At 42.4% G+C, this 23,192-nt stretch overlaps 1 protein-coding gene across 3 annotated transcripts in view; it reads right to left on the bottom strand.

Moving 5' to 3' along the window:
• Positions 1 to 5,945: 5,945 nt before the first annotated feature.
• TCOF1 (treacle ribosome biogenesis factor 1) overlaps positions 5,946 to 23,192 on the bottom strand; it is a 51,530-nt gene continuing 34,283 nt past the window's right edge. For 2 of the 3 annotated variants that reach the window (XM_054978473.1, XM_054978475.1), the window contains exons 11-18: positions 22,041 to 22,268; positions 21,174 to 21,486; positions 20,035 to 20,117; positions 15,633 to 15,867; positions 12,328 to 12,801; positions 8,077 to 8,153; positions 7,409 to 7,442; positions 5,947 to 6,684 (exon numbers count right to left, since the gene is read on the bottom strand). In XM_054978473.1, coding sequence (XP_054834448.1) covers positions 7,413 to 7,442; positions 8,077 to 8,153; positions 12,328 to 12,801; positions 15,633 to 15,867; positions 20,035 to 20,117; positions 21,174 to 21,486; positions 22,041 to 22,268 — 1,440 coding nt within the window. In that variant the 3' untranslated portion in view covers positions 5,947 to 6,684; positions 7,409 to 7,412. Of the gene's footprint in view, positions 6,685 to 7,408; positions 7,445 to 8,076; positions 8,154 to 12,327; positions 12,802 to 15,632; positions 15,868 to 20,034; positions 20,118 to 21,173; positions 21,487 to 22,040; positions 22,269 to 23,192 lie in introns of all 3 variants that reach the window. The other variant, XM_054978474.1, reaches the window with a different exon arrangement.

Below are 23,192 nucleotides of genomic sequence, written 5' to 3'. Positions count from 1 at the left end.
CAGACAGTAAGTAAACTGCTTTCAGATTCTTGCTTTACAACCACCATTAAGGGAGGTATAGGAGTAGATAATTTGCACAATGTCATTCTTTTGTGAAAAAAACATGGTGACCTATATCATGAAGACAAGCAAGCTTGTAGAGGACTTTGTATAAAAAGTTACATAAAAAGCTCGTAAGCTATTATGAACTGAGTTCAGTAGTCTGCATGCTTCATGAAGTTCTTTGTGCTGTGTGAAGCAGGGACAGAAAGGACGCAGAGTATGCATGTGAGTGGACAAACTTCTATAGTACAGCTCTCAGAAAATTAAAAAAACGTTAGCAGGATCCAAGTTTGGTTCCCTTCTGCGAAAAGAACTTTGCAACAAACAACACATTACCCTTAGGGCAAATGCATACAAATCTTTAAGATGAGCTCTCCTTTCACAGGCAAGCTGAGACAATTCTGGTGGCCAGCTAGAAACTGTTAAGGCTCTTTGCCCTTACAAGCATTCCTCAAAGCTGGGCGATGTATCATGTTAAATGCGCTACAGAATAAATCGGAAGTAAATTCAATCTTCCAATCTAATATATCTGAGGTACACTTTAGAACAGAACCTCATAAGAGCCCTGCTTGATCAGACCAGTGGTCCATCTAGACCAGCATCCCACTTCACAAAGCAGTTGCCAAAACTTTGGTTGACCTTGGATGGTCAACCAAACAGGGTAGGCCTTTCCCTGATGCTGCTTCGTCGCACTAGTATTCAGAGGTGTGCAGCCTCTCCATGTATGGAGGTCCTTTTACCTCATCATGGCTAGTAGTGATTGATGGACCTCCCCTCTACAAATCAAATTCCTTCTTAAGGCCATCTATGCTTCTGGCAAACACTATGTCTGCAAGTATAGTGCTTCAATTGCTCATGTAGTAAAGAATTTTTTTTTTGTCTTGAACCTACTTCCCATTAACTTTGTTCTAGTAGTATGGGACAGGGAGAAAAAGCTCCTCTCTCATAACTTCCTCTAACTCATGTATAATTTTATAAATCTCAAGTCATGCCTCCCCTTACTTGCCATCACCTTTATGTGTACCTATACTAATCTTCACTTTCCATGTTTTTTTGCTCAATTTAGAGAGTTCCTCCTGGAGCTCTTCGCAATTTGCTTTTGTTTTCACTATCCTAAATAGTTTGGTAGGAACTTGACATAGCTCACCTCCATTTCTAAATACTTTATAAACAAATTAAATAGCGCCAGTCTCCATACCAATCTTTGTAGGATCCCATTGTTCATTTTCCTCCATTGCAAGAATAATTAAGTGCTGTCAAGGTGCAAACAACTCATGGCAACCTTGATGGGGTTTTCAAGGCACAAGATGAGCAGAGGTTGTTTACCATTGACTTCCTTGGCATAGCAACACAGATCCTGATGGACTCCCATTCAAGTCAATTCAAGTATTAACCAGGACTCACCCTGCTCAGGATGAGTCAGGCTAGTCTGGGCTAGACATGGGCACGAACAGCATTACGAACGAAAAAAACTCACAAACAGGCTGCTTGGCTGCTCACGAATGGACTGTTCATGATGTGCCACTCCAGCCGAACTGGCAGTCGGCGCAAGCCTTGTTTGTTGCACTCGGCCGCTGTTCGGGAAGCCAGACACTCAAGCGCCTTCAATCAATTGCCTCGGCAATGGAGGGGGGGGGGAGTGCCTGAACTCTGTCCGCACTCCCTCTGTCGCCCCGAATACCCCAATCAAAGCCCAACTTATTTTGATGGGCAGGTCTTCCTTCCAAGCACGGAGCTGCAAATCGGTAACAATTGGTAACGTGGGAGCAGACACCACGTGTCCCTGCAAACCCTGTTAAGCAGTTCTGACTGCCAACCACAGGCCCCCTGCGTTTCTCCATGAGTCCTTAGCTTATAAAAGGGCACTGCGCTCCCAGTTCTGGTTTCACTTTCAGCAAGCAGTGGAGTGGGACAGAGCTCTCAATAGCGTTTGGGAGGACAGAGTGGGAGAGTGCATTGGAGCTGGGCTTTTTTCTGTATGTGGTGGGTGGGAGAGGGAGCTATCCGCTCTGGTTCCAGGGCTGCTGCCAGGCCCTGGGGCCAGGCCCAGTGGGCACCTCAGCTGAGGGCTCACATTACTATCAGTGCCTGATCTGATCAGGCTTCTGGGAGTGCTGCTGGGCTAGGGCTCTAGCCCTAGCCTCTGACCCGGAGGCCTGGTGGGCGGGCACATGGGGGGTGCCACCGGTGAGTGGCCAGACCCCCTGCCCCCGAAAGGAGAGGCGGCATGCCTTCAGGACCACCGCATGGGGCATAAGTGAACTGGGGAGGGTGGCTCCATTTGTGTTGATTGGGAGTTTCCTGGGGGCGTCGAATTTGGGAATGTATAACTCCGAGATCCATACTGCAATCTTGACCAAACTTGGGTGGTGGCTGGTGAAGAGCCTGTTGCACATTCCCTGTGAATATGGGCTAAGTGCTAAGGGGGCCGCCCTGGCACCAACGAACACCAAACATGTTTGGGAACAGGACATGTTAGTTTCCGGTCGGCTGCTCGTGTTTGTCGTCGGGAATGAACACCGAACAGCCTGTTCGGGTTTTTTTCCCCATTCGTGTCCATGTCTAGTCTGATCTATTCGGGCTGCTCCACTGCAAGAACTGTTCATATATTACTACTTTGCTTTTTGTCATTTAGTCAATCTGTAATCCATAAGAGGACTTTTCCTCTTATCCCATGACTGCTAAGCAAGATCAGGAGTTTTGTTGTCAATCTACATTTGTTTTGCCAAAACCTGTATTACTTTCTATTCATATCTGGGAAAAACCCACTTCTAAAAGGAAGCCTTTTTTTTTTTTTTTTTTTAACCTTTTAGGCCTTCCTTGATTTGGGTTGTGAACCATGAAAGCAGTGTTTTATACTTTTCCAGGCATCCTGGAGGGATCAGACTCTCTCAATTCTGCCTTGTAACTTCCTTCTGACTAGTCCCCTCATTTTAGTAACATTATCTCTTGAAATCAAATGTGATTGTTTTGGACTTTGTGGACAACTTTTCACTGATATGAATGCTGAACTTAATAGCATTGTAGTCACTATTACCAATCCATGTAACATCTATATCTTGCACCAAATCTTGAGCTTTGCTCAGAATCAAGTCCAAAAATGGTACACCTCTATTTGGCTCAGTGTCCAACTGTCTTAATGCACAGCTATTTATGTCTAGAAACTTTGTTTCTACAGCATGACTCAAGCACACATTTATGCACTCATTGTGAGGATAGTTTTGAGGGTATTACAACATTTTCCATTCATCAATTTCCCCATTTCCTTCACCATCTCATGATCTGCCTCATGGTATTGATAGTATACCCCCACTTTTAAGTAACCCCTAGGATCCAGTATCTCCACCCATAGTGATTCTGTGAGGGGAGTTTATTCCTTTAAGGTTTTTTTTGCTTATCTGACTCTATGCTGTTCGATATGCTACCCCCCAACACATCCTTCTCTGTCCTATCTATAGAGTTTATATTCAGTAATAACTGTGTCCCATTGATTTCCCCCATTCTAACCAGGTTTCTGAAACGCTCACTATATCTAAACTGTCATTTGGCACCATTCAGCTCCCCCATCATGCCTGGAGACTTCTAGGACCGGCATATAGGCATCTGTGCCTTGCTTCCTATCTAAGGATCCCCCTTCCTCAGCATTTAGGTTTCTTCACATAGATCTCTTTTACTACCCAACTCTCATTCTCAAGTTTACCATACCATCCCTTTGGCTCCCCAGCTCCTGTTAGCTTTCCCCCAAGAGTTAGTTTAAAAGTTGCTCTGCCTTTTTGACATTAAGCACTATTTTGATATACTACTGGAACTCTTTTGGGGTTCAAAAGAAACCTGCCTCTTTTATACACATTTGGCTTGTCCCCAAAAGCTCCACAGTGCCTAACAAATTTAAATCTGTCCTTCCAGAACCAGTTTCTCATCTACGCATTGAGACCTCTAATCTCTACCTATCCTGCTCACCCAATGTGTGCAATAAGTAGCAATTCTGAGAATGCTAACTTTGAGGCGCAGTACTTTAACCTTCTGCCTAGTAACCTAATTTTTTCCTCCAGAATCACAAAACTACATTTCCTAATGTTACTGGTGTCAACATGTATCATAACTGCGGATGCCTCCTCTGCTATCTTCACACTAAGCAGGCAAGTTACAGTGTGGTCAAAACAACCAGACACCCTTCTCTCTATATTCCTAATAACGGAATCTCCCATCACCAAAATCCCACCTCTCCACAACCCCAGAAGGGTAGTCTTGGTACAAGATGGATATAGGTTCATCGTGCAAGGAAGGGGTCCTTTCTAAGGGGTTATTTCTGTCCTCCACAACAGGACACCCACCAGCCTTGAGACGCTCAGTCTCCACTGAGGAACTGTCAGTACAGGCATGGGGCAATTCTAGCAAGTCCCAGAAGGCCTTAGCCCCACCCACCCCAAGCAGAACCTTACAATGTCTGCCCAATGGGCAGATAATTGTTCATGTAGCATGCTTTGCAAAACACTGGAAAGCTCCCACTCCCTGCTTGCATCCTAACCTCCCCCGCCCCGCCCCGCCCCACACCAATTCCACAAAGTATAACAATGTTGGCTTTGCCAAGTCAAATGGTGATGGTGCACTGATCATATTTTTAGTTGCAGGGAAGTTTTGAAATGCCAACAAACCCATATTGCATGATAAGTAGCTGTCAGGCTATGGATGACAGGCTATGGCAGTTAGATCCCTGTACCATTGCTGCTAGAATCCAGGCTCTTGGTTAAATGGTTTTATTCAGAAATCAAATCTTTTCCACAGATGTGTCCATAGGGTTACTCAGAAGCAAGGTAAGCTACTAAGCAGTAAGGATCAATTTGACAGGAATGACAGTATATGGGAGAACCCTTTCTCTTAACTCATATCAGCCCCTCCCATCAGCCAAACAGGACTTTTGGCGCAAACATGTCCTGAGAACATCTCACATATTTGTACTACCAAGTCTAGACTCTGAGAAAGCAGGAGATCAAAGTTGTAACATAGCAGTGCATGGGAGTGAGCGGGATACAAGGTCACAAGCACTGAGAGTTTGTACAGTCCATTAGATAAGCCTGCAGCTGCAGCTTCTATAGCCTGTGAATGCAAAACAGTTATGGCACTGGTAATATGACATCAAGTTACAGCTTGAAACATTGGTTCAGAACAGCATCACTGGGTCAGCATGAAAATAATGGCATGGATGGGGCACAGACATGACAGTAGCACAGTAGTTTCTACTCTAATCTCATGGCAAATACAGGTTTGCAACTAACAGAGGTAAATGCCTTGTTCTTGAAAAATTACAGGCAAGGGTCCCATTCATTTGGAAGATTTCTAATGAAGCTGCCAACTACCCTTTAGGGAGGCAAACATTTTGTAACAAGGAGCTGTTTTATAAAAGGTAGATGGGAACATAAAGTGCAGAATACACTGACCGTGTTCTGCACATTTCCTTCAAAAATCTCCACTTTTAATTTATCAACTGAATAGCAGGTTTATACCCATGTTTGTTGCAAACATATTCTTAAAAGCACACAGGCATGATGAAGTCTCAAGTGCTAGTGTGGTTGTTAAAACATTTTCAGTGTCCAGGGCTGAATTGTTCTCTATCCCTCCCCACAATTAAGAAAAGCAGGATAAATGATATAAGGGAATTCTGCCAAAGAGATAATGCCTGAAATTCATATAAGTTGCAGAATCCAACTTTTCTTTATGTAGTAAAGAGAGAAATGAAAGAACAGAAAAATCACTTCTAAGGAAAAGGAGAGATGCCAACTGAGAGATCAACAAAGAAGGAGGAAAATGCAACCACATAGGGCACAATTCTAAATCCTCAGTTATCTTAAGCACCTTCCAAGTAGCCCAATGTATTTCAACGTTTTAGAATGAAAAGCACATATATTTCCACAGCCCTTCCCTTGCAACCAAGAGCATTGAGAACAAATGCACACACTGATCCTGTACACAGTACACAGTTGAGGTGCGCATCTAACCAAAATTCTTCAGAGAAGTTTAGTTGTGGCTGAGAAATTTGCTCAATGAATTTGCAAAGATCAAGCACATTTTCTTTTTTCCAATCAAAATGTTTTATTGTGTTCTATATGTATAAAAAAGACGAGACAAAGGCCAATCAAGGGACAACGAAGCTTTGTACATATTTGAACACAAATCCAGAAAAGAAGACTACAGAGCACAGTTACAGAACACCCTCCTTTAATATTTAAATGACTTTAGTTACTTGGAAAGTGAGTAGCACAACAGCCAATGATGTCATTAAAAATATAACTCTTAGGGGGCAGAGTGGGGGGCAACAGATACAGCAGAGATTGTGCTAAAGAAAATGACTACATCAAAGATTATGTCACCAGAGTAGGCTTCTTGTCCTCCAAATCCCATTTTAGTGACAAGTGTCTAAGCCTTCTCCTTGGCAGCATTTTCAGTATACCCCCAATTCCCAAGCTCCCATTTAGGGCTCTTGCTAGCAAGACTTAGCTCTAAAAGTCACAGTTAAAAATAATTATAAATTAAGATTTAAATTCAACCTTTAACATTTATCATCTTTTGTTTAAAAAATATATGCATACTGCTCCTTTCTGCCGAACTTTCCCTCAGTATATATCCATTTCATACGGTAGGTTACTGCAGGGAGAAAAAAAAAGTTATTAAAATTCTATGTAAAATCCTAATAGCAAGTGATCTGTATAGGGAAGAACTGTGATTACCATCCATTTCTATCTAAAAATAGAAAAGAGGTGGTTACCCGTACTCCCACACACAAATTGAAAGCCAAGGAACCCGTTCCTCTTAGCTTCCTGAATTGCTCTGCAAGCGATCTCAACCAACACTGCAGGACTCTCAAGTCTGTACCCTGAGTGAGTCTCTGGTAAGGCTTTTAAGGCTTTCCATTCAGTGGTTCACTGGCCAATCAGAATGTCATACAGCTGTCACTAACACCTCTAAAAATATCCAGCTCCTACTTGAACAGTAAGAATAGGATAAAGGAATGGCTCAGAAGGTATTTGCATTTTCAGTCCAACGGCAGCAAAAAGCTCAACTCTAAAGCAGTCAGCTTGATGGCACAGGAATCTGCTATAGAACTTTTCATACACAGAAAGATGACAAACAATAGCCTTAGTTAACTTGCACTGAAGGGGGAGGAAAGGGAGCCTGGACACAGAGTTTTTAACAAAAAGGGCTGATATAAACACAGCACATTATTTCTATAGAGCACAAAGACATCCCTCCAAACTACACGGGTAGTTTCCTTAAGCATCTGGTTGAAGCTGGAAAAGGGAGCCATAGATTTTAATCTGCCAAACTGAACATGAAATAATTAGCATTCAAAGTGCTTAATTATACTTACTTGCTCACACTGCTCCCTCAAGATCACTGGTTTTCTGAAAAAAAAATCCAGAATAAGTTACTTGGATTTTGTTTAAAAATGCAGAGCAAGAATTGGCACTGCCTCTGACATCCCTGGCTTGTTCCACCAGCAGACAGAACACAGACTCAATTTCAGATGGTGAATTAGGTCTTTCCAGTTCTTCCTAGCCACCCACATAACCATTTCTCCTGCCTCCCTCTCACACACTGGCCAAATTCCTTATTTCTCTGTACAAGAAATACTGCAGAGTATGCTGATAAATTAATGCAGCAAGAAATTTTGTATGATAGATATTTCTTAGTCAAATGTGAGCTGAAGGTTACTTGATGACACAGTGAGCCAAATCAAGGTTTAACGTGGAGCTGAGAAACATTCGCTCTGTGTTACTGGATCCAGTCAGTAACATTCTAAAACAGAGGCCATAGCAGATACTTCCACCAGCCAAAAAAGGAGGGTGGGGATGCGACTTTCACTGAGTCCCCATTACCACAGCAGAACCCTATACTTTGTCCCATAAGCTGTTCCCAGAGATCTAGGAAAGCAGAGGCAGGAAAGTTAGGCTTTGCTCACGCTACATAGGATCAAAGCTGTAACACCACAAAATAGTTAAAGATAGGTCAGGAAAGCCTGTCTGAAGGTCCTCTTACCTTCTTTTTCTTCTTTTTCTTCTTTAACGGTGACACATCAGAAGTAGACGAAGTAGACATTTTGCTCTTACTTTTCTCTGCAAAACATCATAGGGTTCGTGAAAAAGATCACTGTAGATCAGAACTACATTCTCTTGCCCCCCCCCCCCCCAACACTGCTACTATCTTCAACTTTTAAGAGTTTAAATGCAGAACTTTCCTACCTTAATAGCAACAAACAGAAGTGGGATGTGTCTGATATGGTGGAAGGTACAGATTACTCTGAATTATAACCATAATTCATTTACCTATTTTGGTCCTTTCAGGAGATCTCTTCAAAGGTTTCATTAAATCACCACAAAACTCATCTCTCAATCTATTTGTCTCTAAGACTGAATAAGAGCAGTGTGTATGAGGTCTCAATCAGATGAATTTCACAAAGCCCTCTTCTTAGACCGAATGCCTGTAACAAGTCTCCCTTCCAAAGACTGCCTACATGTCTAGTCTGGTTCTTAATGTTCTCATCTTGCAAGAGTTAGGCTATACAAGCTGGCTAGGTAGATCAAAAAATCACTGCCTATGTGGAACATGCCACTGTTTAACATTGTGAGAAGAAAAATGAACCCTAGATGTGAAGTCACCTCTGTGGCCAATTTCTGCTATTAACAATCTTCTAGAGGCAGCAAATCAGTAATTAAAACAGGAAACATTCTGGGAAATGGGATTTTATGACCCACACATTACCCCTATGAGACCTTAGAATGACAGAATTCTCACATTCTGAAAGAAAACAAGTGACTCCCTAAGCTGCATGGCATCTACCTAGCCATAAAGGCCAACTAAAAGTGAAGAAAAAAAAGATTCTGCACGTGGTGGAAGTAGAGCACATTCTTGCTCTGAAAACAAATGCTTCAAGACAAGAGTTCAAATGGTTTCCACCACATTCAGAATATATGCATGCCTATTCTCTCTTAAGAGAAAGCAAAATCAGGGAAGGCAAATTTTAAGCCTTCCTAAAGGTGGCAGTACAAGTAAGGAAGTTTGCAGAACAAACTGCAATAGTAGTCTGCAAAAGAAGCTATGCCCAGACAATTTCTCATCATAGTGAAAGTTTGAGGAAGAATGTCTATTTATGACCTGCATCTTACCTAAAGGAGATGGTACAAGTTCAGCTAATGGGGGGAAAGGCTGCACATGAAGAATGTCAAGATCCTGCCGAGAGCTTCAATTAGCAACTCTGTCTTTACAGGAAAGTTATCAAAAAAGTTATCATTTCACTGGGAATCGAGGGTAAGGAAAAAAAGAATGAGAGTGAGCCCCAACTTCTATGAAGAGAAGGCAGGCAGAAGGAGTACAATCTTGGATGAACAGCCCCAGAGTAAGTTCAAGGGAATGAGACATGCAGGACGAAAAGGAAACCACAGGAGGCATAACAAGATAAGATCATGCCAGGATTCCAGTAAATATCACAAAAAAAGAGTAAGTTACTTAACTGCACAAAGTGGAAAAGCAGTATCTAAGGAAACAACAGTGGGAGAATGCCACTTATAAGGTATAAACTGAATATTTCCTACTTGGGATGGACCAGAACAGTCTTTAATCTGAAGGTTTCATTCTGATGATCTTCTACTGAATTTCACAGAATTCTGAGAAACAGAATCAAAAGATAATGCTCCTCTCTATGGCTGTGGTAAATTTCAGCAAATGGAAGAGGGCATTGTGGTTGATTTCCCATTTCCACAACAGACCTCTGACTTCCCTCCACGTACTATTTTGGGGATCCCTTGTTCCCCAGGAACAGCATTTTAGAGATCATTTGGGGCTGCAGTGGGAATCGAGAGATGAGGAAATCCTGCTCTGCTAACTGAAATACCTTTCATCAGTGGAGACTGACTGCAACATCCAACACTATTTTTCTGTGGAGACAAAAGGGGTCACTATTTTTCTATAGCAGATGTTCAATTCCACAATTATGTGATGCAGGGATCCCAGGAAAAGTGTAACCCATATATTTTAAAAACAAAAGCTCCCTTCAAAACTAGCCCCTTGCATACTTGAAATAGGAAGGGGAGCCTAAAATATTTTCAGAAATCAAAGACCAATTTTGAACCAGTTTTGAAATGGAGTCAGTCAGCCAGGACTGTCTCCATTTTCAACTGTCTTGCTGTTCCTCTGAAAAGAAATACAAAATCAGTAGTGGGAGCCATCCAATAGAAAAACAGGTGATAGGATGATTAACACTTATATCTGGAAGTTAGGGAGACTGAAACGAAATGGATCCTGCACTCCCTCTTAATGAGGGTATGGCAGTTCCACTAGAAACAGAAGAGGTTCCAATGTAAGAAAGCTTCAGAAGGGAAGAGGACATTATCATCATCTTTGGGAAATTATTTCCCTCACTAAATTAGGGTACTGCAGATGGTCTGTTAATGGTCTTACCCTTGAAGAATACACTACAATACTTCAAGGGAGCTAGCCTATGGGACATTTCAGCTGCTCACAACTGGACTTGAGAGTGTTCCAGTCACATCTCAAGTCAACTAAAGGACCAACTGAAGGCTTTTGCTGCATGACTGATGCGTTAAGATTGGAATCAAGGACAGATACAAGACATCCTATTATTCCCTCACTAATTACTTCTTTCTCCAGTTTCTAGGTTAATGTAACCTCATGCTTACTAAGATCAACAAAAGTAATATCAGAAGCCTGCAGATAGGGAAAGTGGTATGATTGTACAAAAGCTGATTGGGAGATATTACATCTGCCAGAACAAGGCCCTTTTCATCCCACCTATCTGTTTGATAACGGCTACTCAGTTCCATCAGAAGCCCCCATCCCACCCCCTCTTCCTCCCATTCTATTTCCCCTTTTGTTGGAGGATGGCTACGACTTCCTCTCACTGCAGAAGCTGGCATTGTGAGAGAGGACTCTTTGCAGCAGTGTACTGGGAAGAACAATGTACAACATAGGAGAGCCAGAGCTGTTCTTTCGGAATGGAGAATGATGAACAGCAATCCCGCAGCTCGCTCACTCTGTTAAACAGCTCTTGCAAACTGAAGGCAGCCCTTAAAGGCACGGAGTCATCTGCAGAGATATTCATGACTTGCTAAATCAATAGCTAATGCAACAAAAACTGGCAGCCCTCTGTAACTTAAGCATGCTTTCTTGTCCTGTGACGACCCTGAACATACGCCTGAAACTGTAAAGATAATCTCTATTTCAATTGTAAGACAGAGCCCAGTGAAAGAAGACATTTCCCAAATGTCTGGCTACTCACTTCTCTCCCTAGCCCTTGTACCCAAGAAGCATTAGTGGCAAATGTGTGAACACATCCTGAATATGCAATCCTACTAGAAATGGGTGTGGTGTTATTTTAAAAAGTCAGTATTTATACGGATAAGGGACTAGAGTAAGTTGATCTCTGTTTGCAGCCATGCACACCATGACTGAAAAGGACCTACTCAAATAGGTTATCCAAGAAACATGAATATTGGCCCCAGATTGGTATAAGACAGGATGCCCGGCCTTTTTGAGCCTGCAGGCACATTTGGAATTCTGACAGTGTGGAGGACACAGCTACAAAATGGCTACCACCAAATGGCTGCCACAGTCTACCTTCAGTTACACAGTGAAGATCCTTGTACTGTGGAAGTAACCTCTGCCAAAGCAATGTTTTAAAAATCTGCAAGACCAATCAAATCTTCAATAGCTAGCCAGAAGTCATGCTTGGCAAAAGCTGACCTGGCCCCACCCACATTCTAAAAACACTTGGCAGGCACCAAGAAAGGTGTCAATGGGTGCAATGCTGCTCACAGGCACCATGTTGGGGACCCCTGAGGTAAGAGGTATGGAAGGGAAGAAGGTGACAGTTCTGCTTTATGTTAGCAGAGACAGCCTGCTGGGTGGAGCAGAGACAGGCACAGCAGGGAAAGTCCAGACAGAGAATAAGAAGCGAAAGGAACAGGAGGCACCGGGGAAGTTGAGACAGAGTCAGACGGAGCAGACAAGAGGGCAGCAGAGTCCAGCTAGCTGGACTCTGAGCTGAACTGCAGGTTGGACTCTCCTTCCCAGAGTTCAGCATAAGATAAAAATTAAACAGTAAGTTTGCCGGCTTTCTTTGGTTACTGACACAAAAAGAGGCTTAAGGCTTCTTGTAATGACACATAAGCCCACGTGAGGGCAGCAGCATGTGCTGAACGGAGAAAAATAGGGTGGGGAAAATTAATTTGCATAGAGTTCACGCAAGTGTGAGAGAGATGCTCTTGCTCTTACTGGGTTTTTTCTCTTTGCCATCTTTTTCCTTTGGTGCCTTTGTGCTGCTTGAAGATTTGGATTTCTTCTTTTTCTTCACCATCTCTGAACCAGTCTGCCCTTTCTGCTTTTTTCTTTTTGGTTCCCCAAGACTTGCGTCTCCAGCTGCCAATTTACGTTTTTTCTTCTGCTTCTCTTTGACTCCAGCCTTTGATGGTTTTACTGTTTTGGGAGTCTTGACTGTCACAACAGGGGTGGCTTGTGTGTCCCCCTGGGCTCCTGCTCCAGGGTCTTGGGCAACAGCCTTATTATCTCCACTCTCTGAGCAAGGTACAAGGGGCAGCTGTATGGCTGCATTTCCTTTAGCTCTGCCATTCCTTTGAGATTTGGCTGTGGCTTTCTTTGCAGGGGAGGCCTTAGAAACACTATCTGGTCCAGACTTGCTCTTCTTAGCCACAACAGCTTTCTTCGCAGAAAATGGCAAGACACCAAGCTCTGTAGAAACAAATTGAAATAAGATGACTAAAACTTTCTTTACTGCCTGAGCAGCTATTGAGATGCATATGCCTCTTCAACACCTCCAACTCCTACTCTTAAAACAGTGCAGTTCACAGGTAAATCATCTCATGCACTGAATTAGTAACAAAGCTTATGATCAACATTAAAAAGGCTAGAATTATGTATATGCAAATTGCGAAACAGACTTCTTTCCTGAGCAGAAGGGAGGAGGGCTTTAGAGGTGCACTTAGTTTGCCAGTCCCACAGCTTTTTGGAATGTATGCCGCAATCCAGCACTAGCATAAGCACACTACCACTTTGTGGGTTGCTCCTGCAAACATACCAATGGGCTGCCAGAATACCATGTCACCAATGGGGGTGACATGGTATTTTGAAGCAGGCTAAAATGTGTGTTTCACTGGTAATATAGGATGGGGCACACCACACACAGCAAACTCGGGGGAAGGGATAATGGGGGGGGGGGGGTCCTAAAACAATGCTGTTAGAGGACAGGGTTATGATAGGGGGAAAGCTATTTTGTATAGGCACTGCACTTCTCCATGTTCTGTATTGTTCCATTCCCTGATTTCATACAGTCATCTCTCTGCAGCGGCAGGAGTCATTAGATGCTAACCATCCTTAGAAAATACTTAAGAAGCTATTTTTAATAAAGGAAAAAATTCTTCACTTTTCCTAAGTAATTCATCCAATTATTGTGCTGTAGTTCATGGAATTTTTTTTCTTAATCTTTAAACGTAACAACACAAATATATTATTTAGCTGATACTTCTGATACAGTCCTCAGAAGCAAGAAAAAATACCTTGTTGATCTCAATATATTAAATGTCTTAAAACATTCCACGATGTGGGTGTCTTTATCTTTTTAGCTAAATATATCAAGCTATTAATAAAATGGAACGTCACCAACCAAAGACTTGGAAGCCTCATCTTACTTCACCAGATGAATTAACAGTCTCCAAGTACAGCAATACAACCGACAGGGGATCCAATACTAGTTTCTTGCAGCTCATATTTCCCTAGCTTTTAGCAAGAAATAGAATTCCTTTTTGTTATTTTACAGACCAAGGCCTCATTATGTGTTCATTTTGTTTGGGCAACTTTAACCATGGAACAGCTAAACAGCTGCATGGATAATTTACATTTCTAGTTGGAAAGACATACAAAAACATTTGATTCATCCTCCTCCAAGCCAGGGAGATCCTAAAGATGGGTGCTAGATGTCCCTTCTTTTAAAACAAGGGCCACCATGCCATATGCTTAAAGGAAAAGCTGAGCAAATGGCTGGTTTGTATTCTGTCTGTACATCAATTATTTTCTGGAGATTTTTTAATTGGTCAGAGCAGCTATTAAGATGCATTTATTTATAATTAAATTATGCAGCATTGCTAGAGATAGTTTGGCTCAAGCTGCAAGAGGCAAGTAGGAATTTTACTGTGGGGAAAACATTTTCTTAGTTTTTTCCATCAAAGTCTGAGATAGTAGGCCTAGATCTAACATATTTACATCAAAATGTCATCATGTTAATAACACAAACAGATTCAGCACACCAGAGTGTATCCAACCACCCATACATGGAAAGCACAGTTTCCCCTACGTTCTTCTCCATTTCATCAGCTCCTTCCAACTCTCAGAAACGCTATTCCGGGGACTGGAGGAACAGCCTTGTGAGACAGTGAACTGGAGTGGGGAGGGAGAAGGTAAACTCAATCCCTTTCCTAAGTGAAATGTACTTATGGAAGACAAAGGAGGAGCAATTCCACCCCCTTGTCCTTCCTCACTCCAGCACCACCCTCCAACTCATGTAACTATTCTCTCTCATGGGTCTCATGACCCTGGAAATGATCATTCTGGGAGACAGAAGTGTCTGCAGGTACAAAGAGGAATCCAGGAAAATTCTGCACTTCTCATGCACGGAGCAGGAGGATACATGCTGCCAAAATTCTAAAAATAAAGAACACAGGCTTAAAAACAACCAAGCCTCCAGTTTCAAAATCTGAAAACATTCTCCCTGAAATGAGAAATATCATACCATGCTACATTTCTTGTAAGGAGAGTTGCTAGATCAGTTACAGAATACCCTAAAGGGCCCCACAAACTTCGGCTTGGTTTCCTAGCCACCCATTATTTATTTTTTATTTACTTATGTCATTTTTAGTCCGCCTTTCTCACTGAGACTCAAGGCGGATTAAACAGTGTGAGATTCACATAGTCAATATCAGGAACATTTCCATAAAAAATGCCATAGGGTAAACAGATACAAGTTCACAAAGACATAGCATTAGTAGGAATCCAATACAACACAGTGGTGAGGTCTATGGTTCCTAACTCATTAGTGGATCATCTGAGACCCCCTCCCTATAATACAGCCCTCCTATCTGAGTAAAAAGCCTTTTTGAATAACTTGGTTTTGCATTGTTTGTGAAAAGCCAGGAGAGTGGGGGAGGGTCTCCTGACCACCTCAGGCAGGCCATTCCACAGTGTGGGGGCCACCACAGAGAAAGCACATTACTTTCAGTCCTCAGCTTTGACTGTCCCCTCTCCTCCCTCAAGTGCTGTTGGCAAGAGCTCAGGGGGGAAAGGGTGTAGTCTCATGACAAACTTTGCTTTGCAGCAAACAGACAACAAACTGTTCACCGTGCCAAGGCCCCCCTCCTGCCTACTCTAGAGTGAAGGGAGGGGAGGATCTGAACTAAGCCCTTGCTAAAGGGCCGCAGGCTCTTGCTTTGGCAACTGGTTTTGCAGAGGCCTGTGTCCACATAATACCATTACTGAATAAGTCTAGCATTCCTCTCTTCTCCAAGACTAACCTGCCTTCAGCCCAGCTGGTTTTTCCTCAGCATCTGAATCAGTGTCACTGCTATCGCTTGATGTGATGTCAGCAGGGCCCATTTTCTCTGAAGGTTTTTCAAGAGCATTGATTGCAGGAGTGCCAGTAGTAGATGCTGTCTTCCTAGACCCCCGTTTGGATGGCTTAGGTGCAACACTCTTCTGCACAGGGGCTGCAGGGGTTTTGAAAATACCTGGATAACCTGCTAAGAGAGACTACAAAGAGCACATATATACCAAGATGTTAAAAAGAGATCATTACCAGGCTATGCCATTGCTATTCTTTAAGAAATAGCAAGAAATGTTGTTTCTAAAAGATTAACAAGGAGGCCCACTTAGACAGCCTCTCAAAGTCTAGTTTACTCAGGGCAGAGCTCATAGATAAGCCAACGGAAAATGGTTCTTCTGTATGAACTTCAGGAAGGTACAGAGCATTGATGGGCGGAGAAAGGGGAAAGGAAAAAAATACTCTTCTTAGAACGTGAGCCCAGGGACAGGGCTCATTTTACCTCTGTTCACTGCCAACTATATCCAATGCAGTTCTATAAACAAGCAATTGGTGGTGGTGGTGGCAGGAAATACATGTGCAGGGAGTTGGCAGGGCAGTCTACCAATTTCTGTGGAATGTATGAATCTGACAAGAGTGTGGAGGTATAATTCAGGGAAACGCTAGTGGGGAAAGCCTGTGGTATTAGAAGTAGCCTTTCTTCTCTGGTAATGCAGGTTCTACTGCATCACTGCTGAATTTGCCTCCAAGGGACAGACTTGTTCAGGAGTCCTAGTGTACGATCTAATTTGCTACATTCCAGTTACAATCCATGGGAAGCTTGTGGATCTGGAGGGCATGAACTGCCAACCCTGACCCTTAATACCAAGCTATGGATTCCATATATGAACCCATGTAATCTTCAGATGAGTTTTCTGGCTCTTGGGAGTTTGTGAAGGTAATCCAATTATTCTCCTTTGTGGGGAGAAGCATGGAAGCAGCCTGTAGGCTAAGAGCAGCATAACTGGAAAAAAACATGGTGAAAAAACAGCCAAACGCTTGCATTCTTCCTATGAGAGAAGGGAGAATTTATGCAAGTGTTTTATGGATTTATGGCATATGCAGTAAATTTGCTTCTCTGTTCTCTCCCTGTTAAGCATACACAGGAGAGATTGCTGACTATTAGCATATTCTTAGGTTTGCATGCAAGTCTAATGTGTCACAGATGTATGGCACATACATACACTGCTTGTAAAGACATTTATAGTTTAGACAGGCTTTAAATTACAAATAAAAATGGTTGCTGTATGCATAACACAGCTCCCCTTGTTTAACCATTTCGCTACACAGCAGTTTCCACACAGGGTCTGCCCTTTATTTGGGTTCAGTGGGTTAACAGAAGGTCAGGCAAGTGCAGTCACTAGCTATGGAAAGTGCTCTGTCATTTTGTAATCTTTATTAATTGCACCTGCTTTTAACCATACCTGTACAAGCTCACTTGTATAATTCAATGTTTCTACATCCATTTTAGTATAAAATGTGCAACAAAAGTCTAATCCATTGATTCTTAGCTCATTTAACTCTCCCATGCATTATAAAATATTTTTAGTTTATACATACATTAAAAAGTAACTATGTTCAAGACTGTAGACATAAGAGCAGAGGGTAAAGAAAGGGAAAAAAGTAACTTTCCCCCATCCACTACATGTACTTCACACTCCATGAACTCTCTTATAATAAAAAGGTGCCCATTGCTCTGATTTTTTTTAAAAAACTGAAGGCAATGGGGTTACACCTCAGCTAGAGTAAATGGGGAGAAGTGGGGGAAATGTGCAAGTCCAAGGTATAAGATATCTAAAAAATTCCACCATGAACATTAAAAATAAAAATAAACAAATGTTACTTTATTTTGAAGTAGTCACTAAGGTAAGATACAGTTGACTTATTTTTGTTTTTTCTAATTCACACAAGAAGGTTTTAAGTTAAAGGAAACAGTTCGTTATTTCAGGGGTCTCTGAGACCTCATAGAAATTAATATACATTCATTACAGACCCCAAATAACTGTATACATATTATCCTTGCTTCAATTTAATGTAAAAAATATGAATTTTTATTAACTATCAAATGCATCTCAATCCTTTGTCATCAACTTTATTACAGTCTGTTGAATATATTATATTAAATCAGTAAATGGCTTTAAGATGGAAAAGGATAATACCCAAGATAACGTAGTAAACTAGGATTTCAGTTTGTGGTCTTTGTGTGCCATACACTCTATCCTACCACTCACCAAGTCACCATCTTTAGAATCCCAAATGACAGTGCTAACACACAGCCTAAGTTCAGAGGAAGAAAGCCATTCTATTATTTGTTTACTTCATTTATACTCCACCTTTCTCCCCAACAGAGAACTGAAGCTGCTTACATCATTCTTCTCACCTCCATTTTATCCAACAAGTTTTGAAGTAGATTAGGCTTACAGTTTGTGACTGGCCCAAGGTCAACCAGTGAGCATCCCATAACAGAGGGGGATCTGAACTCAAGTCTTCCAGATCCTAGCCCAACATTTTAAGCACTACACAATACTGGTTATTAGTCTGATAGCTTGCAACAGGGTTGGCTAAGCTCTTTCACCGGCCTGTAGCTGTTAGAACTATTGTCACGTTTATACTTTTTAGATCATGAACAAGTGCTTTGTGATTAGACTTTACACCTGCTCCTAGCAATACTGTGATGTGCCCTTATTAACACTGTGGGAGATGAGCCTGTTATTGGGTGCCAAGTTAGATCTGTGAATGGCTGGTGAATTGACCTCTGAGGTCCACCTCTTAAACAGGTAAGTGGTAACTAGGTATGGGCCAGTTTCTAGAGCAGGGGTGGCCAAACTGTGGCTCACAAGCTGCATACGGCTCTTCTAGCCATATTGTGCGGCTCCCAGAAGTCTCTGAGCGTCGCCAGGGCTGTAGTTTATTTTAGCAGGGAAGGAGGGAGTAATAGGCAAGTTTGCAAGCTCCTCCCTTCCACCAGAGGTTGCCAAAAGAACAGAGAGAGCAGGAAAGGAGAACGCACAGCCACACAGATCAGCAAGGCTCCACCTGCCCAGCTGCAGCGGCAACAGAAGCAAGGGGCAGAAGTAACAAGAGGCTGGGTGGCTAGACTGGAGACGTGGCCATGGTGCTGAGCCAGGAGCTGGTGGGCAGGGCAAGTGATGTGTGTATGTGAATGAGTCAGTGCAAGGGGGGGGGGGAGTCCAATCTGCTTTCTCAGCGAACAAGGGCGGGGGGAATGCCTGTGGTGTGTGTTGGTGAGGGTTCCTTTCCCTTCCCTTGGGGAAATGCTGGGAGGGGGTCAAGTTGGTGGCTGGACTGCTTTTGCAGGAACCCATCTATGTTTTTTGTGTTGCTCTCTCCAGCTTTTATATCTCTGCCAACTATGCCTTTTGATCTTCTTTTCTCTCTCATTACCAAGTCTTTTCTATTCTCTTCTCCTCTCACCACACATGCTTTTTAATATTCTTTCTTTCTTTCCTTCCATGTCTCTCTCTCTTTCTTTTTGTCTTTCCATGTCTCTTTCTTTCTCTTTCTGTCTTTCCACGTCTTTCTTTCTTTCTTTCTTTCTTTCTTTCTTTCTTATCTGCCTCTTTATTCCAACTGGGGAGGCAATATCTGTTTTTACCACTTTTGGTTTCATTTTTTGCAGTCTCACTTAATGGTAATAAAATGCAAATTTGCATATTTTCAATAAAAATGTTGGGAGTTGCCAGGTCCGACTTGGAAAATACCTGGGGACTTTGGGGGTGGAGCCAGGAGGCTTTGGGGGTGGTGCCTAGCAAGGATATGACATTACTTTTGTGATGTCATGTCTTGTGATGTCACTTCCAGGTCAAATGGCAGGTGACGACACTTCCCAAGCTCCACCCCTTCTGATGATGTCACTTCCCGGATGCTGCACCAAAACCTCACACCTTCCTGTAATGTCACTTTCAGGGCACTCCCCCAGACCTGCCTATTCCTCTAAAGTCACTTCAATGCATTATGTCTTGCAGCTTTCAAACATCTGATATTTATTCTATGTGGCTCTACATTAAGCAAGATTGGCCACCCCTGTTCTGGAGGATCAACAACTAACAGACTTGACAGTTGTCTTGGGGACCCTAATTGGGTAAAAAGGCAGCAAATGCTTTGACTAAATAAATAAACAGAACAATGTTGCTTTAATCAATTATACACGGCTAGTGCTGTATTGTTAAGGAGAGCCTAGCACTGCACTGCTACCAACCATTTTTTAAAAAAATCCTTGGGTCACTAGTTGGGCCAGGGAAGGCATGCACCCAAAAACACCTAAAGGAGAGCTTGCAAACACTGTTTCTCAAAGTATCTGAGATGAGGACCAGTACCTGTGAAGGCTCCTGCTCTCCATCACTGGACTCTTCAGATGAGCTGTCTGCCTTTTTTGTTACTCCTTGTTTTTGTGAGGTGCCTGTTAAAGACAAGAACCGCTCTCTGAGATCCCTGCACCACTGTAAAGCTGTTATCTTAATTGGAAAGATCAGGAGAAACAAAGAACCTTTAGAATTTTTCAGCACCCATTCTGCCAGGATCAATTCAACTATCAAGAGTCAACGATTCCTAATACGTATCTGCCTAAGGATAACTGCAGAAATTGATTTTACTATGCTACAGAACTCCCAACTATTTTTCTAAGGTGGGCAGTGAGAGACTCATTGCACAATGGGCATGGTATCCTATACAAAGGCAGATGATTGTCTAAACTGGCTAAATTACCCAGGATCACCACTTGATCCTAGTACTGCCTTGATTTTCCTAACTGGTGCTTCTTGTAGATCCTAGCACCCACAGATATTTCCTCTACGAGGAATTATGCCAATTGCCAAGTTCTGCAGATCCCACAATGTAAGGATTCCAGATTTTGCCTGCCAACAGGTTTAACCCATATACTCTAAGTGTATTGTCAGGAATACAATTTTGTTCGTTATAAGGAAATCTTACTGTGATATGGGGGCGGGGAGGGAAAGGCCATGAAATTCTTCCCTTCTCTCCTAAACTACTCACTTACACAGCAAAATGACAGAGTCAATGAACACCCACAGAAACTGTTTCAGCTACTGAATTTTTTTTACTTGTCACTGCGTATCTATTTCACTTCATAGGAGCACATTTCTAAACATCCCATCACAGGGAATATTCAAGTCCATCTCATCCACGGCTCAGCCTTGGGGCTTATGTTCAATACTAGGGTTCAGCCTTGGGAAAGATGTTATGTGCCAGACCAAGTACATACCTCTTTCGTCATCTAGTATCAGAATGCACTTACAGGTAAAGGAGTGCGATTTTTAGGCAGTCTTGAAACTTAAAAAAAAAAAAACTACTGCCATAGAGTGAAAAAAAATCACCATATAATCATGACTCAAATGCATGGCCATTCCTCTCTTCTTAAAACAAGCCTCCCTTGTATGGGTAATGAATGCCATTTTGTGCAGATAGGATTAGTTGGGTTTCAGATCTTGCCTCTTACCAGGCTGTGAAATCTGTGTGGAAGTTGCCAGTGGTGCTACTGCCTCTTCCTCGCTGTCTGAGGAACTGCTGCTTCTTGATTTCTCCTTGTGTTTGAGGATCCCAGCAGGCTTAGCAGGGAGAGTCTCGCTTTGACATGGCTTGGCATTTTTGGAGGAACTCAGCTCCACTTTCCTTTGTGTTGTGGCAAGGGTTTTTCCTTGGCACTTACTGGAAATGGAATCAGTGGCAGTGCTGACCTGTACATCCTTCCCTGAAGGGGTGGCTGCTTTCTTGGAGGGTATTTTCTGTTTAAAAAACGGGTGGATAGGGGGCTGGAAAAGAGAGCAAGAGAAATAAAATTAAAAAAGGGGGGGTCATAACCATTCTTAGAATGAAAAAGATATTATGGCTAAGGACGAGATTTCCATTTCTAGATTGTTAGCTACCAGTAAATAAAAGCTATGCAACTTCCTTAGTATTATTTTTGTTTGCTATCACCAAATTAATACTGAAGACTGCTTCATTCATTTTTTTAAAAAAGAATTAGACCTTAATTGAAAGATCCTACAGAAAAGTAGTGTTGACCCTACAGAGATAAATGTGGAAAGAGCGGGGGGCAATGGGGAAATCAGTGCCAAGGGAGGAAAAGTGCAGCCTTGCCAATATGTATGATGACTACTGCAGCAGTGGGCAAAAGTAATGAAGCCCCATGTACACTGATGGCACTGTACTACTAATATCAGTGTCACAGGAAGATCTTTGACTAGTCTCAGTCAGGGCTCTCATGACTGAAGTTATAGCCACTGAACTTTGCATGTGCCTCTGTGGGTTCTCTCCTTTGCTGGCCCACCATAAGCAAGTGCTTTAAGAACTGCTTCTCCTTTACCTGGGCTGCTGGCTTCCCATCCTCTTCATTCTCTGAGGAATCAGAGCTGTCAGTCTCTGAACTCTGTGATGCCTTTTGAAGAGAGGCAGTTGCCAAATTATCTAGGTTTGCTTTGCCTTTTCCTGCTGACTGTGCACTGCCTGCTTTGCCCAATGTAGCACCTGTAGTCTTTGCAACCAGGGTTCTTACAGGAGTGAGTAAGGCTTTCTGTGTCACTGGAGATGATTTCTAGGAACAGATTATATTATTATTAGATTGAGACAAGAATAGAGGCTGCAATGCACAGAGACATCTGATTCAAAGGAATGAATTCAGTAGCAGAAATGGAAGTGAGCTTGCCTACCCAGAACCACCTACAAGATGTTTTAATAGCTTATTAGGCCCTACATGGAATGTTAAGCATCCTGCAAACTGGACAATGACAGCATTCTACACGCAGAATAGATCACACTCGGAAATGGGGAGGCAAGTGGAGGTCCAGACTCTGAGACTCTGTTCAAACGCTGTTTCTCTCATGGCACACTGTACTGGTCTTTCTTAACATTCCAGTCTCAGTGCTCCACCTGTCAAATCTGGCCTACCTGGCCTCAGAATCAACATAATGCAGATAATATAGTATCAGATATAATATAGTATCAGATATGGTTAAAATCTCAACTTTCTCTCTTTAAAAACACTTTTTAAACCTTCTTGAAATCCTGTTCTTTTCTGATAATTAAGAAATATGTAAATAATATCTGTTGGTATCCTGGAAACTATACATAGCATCAGATAGGGCACCAAATAGTACAAGGCAACTTCTTGGTTCACTTTGGTTCCCTGTTTTGAACACAAGAATGACAGCCCCTGTCCAGAAATAGGGCTGTTTGTAGTCCATGAATTCTGGAACTGCACTTCACAAGAACAAACTAGTCACACAACACAGTAACCTCAATTTTACAAAGAAGAGCTGACACTGTGAACATGAGTAAAAATATGCGTGGAACTGTCTAGAGAAATTGCAGCAGTTGTATTCCGATAACATTGCAAACAGAGGTGTATCAGCATTGCGCACAAGCACACCTTGTTCACTTTGTTGTGTATTCTTCTTGCTCCTGGCCCATAAGCTTCCTAGTTTGAACAATCTCAAGTTTGTCATGGCATCCGAGTACA

The sequence above is a fragment of the Eublepharis macularius genome, chromosome 4 (assembly GCF_028583425.1).
Source record: "Eublepharis macularius isolate TG4126 chromosome 4, MPM_Emac_v1.0, whole genome shotgun sequence".
NCBI lineage: Eukaryota > Metazoa > Chordata > Lepidosauria > Squamata > Eublepharidae > Eublepharis > Eublepharis macularius.
Note: the sequence above shows the minus strand (reverse complement) of the source record. Positions and strands in the feature narration are given on the sequence as shown.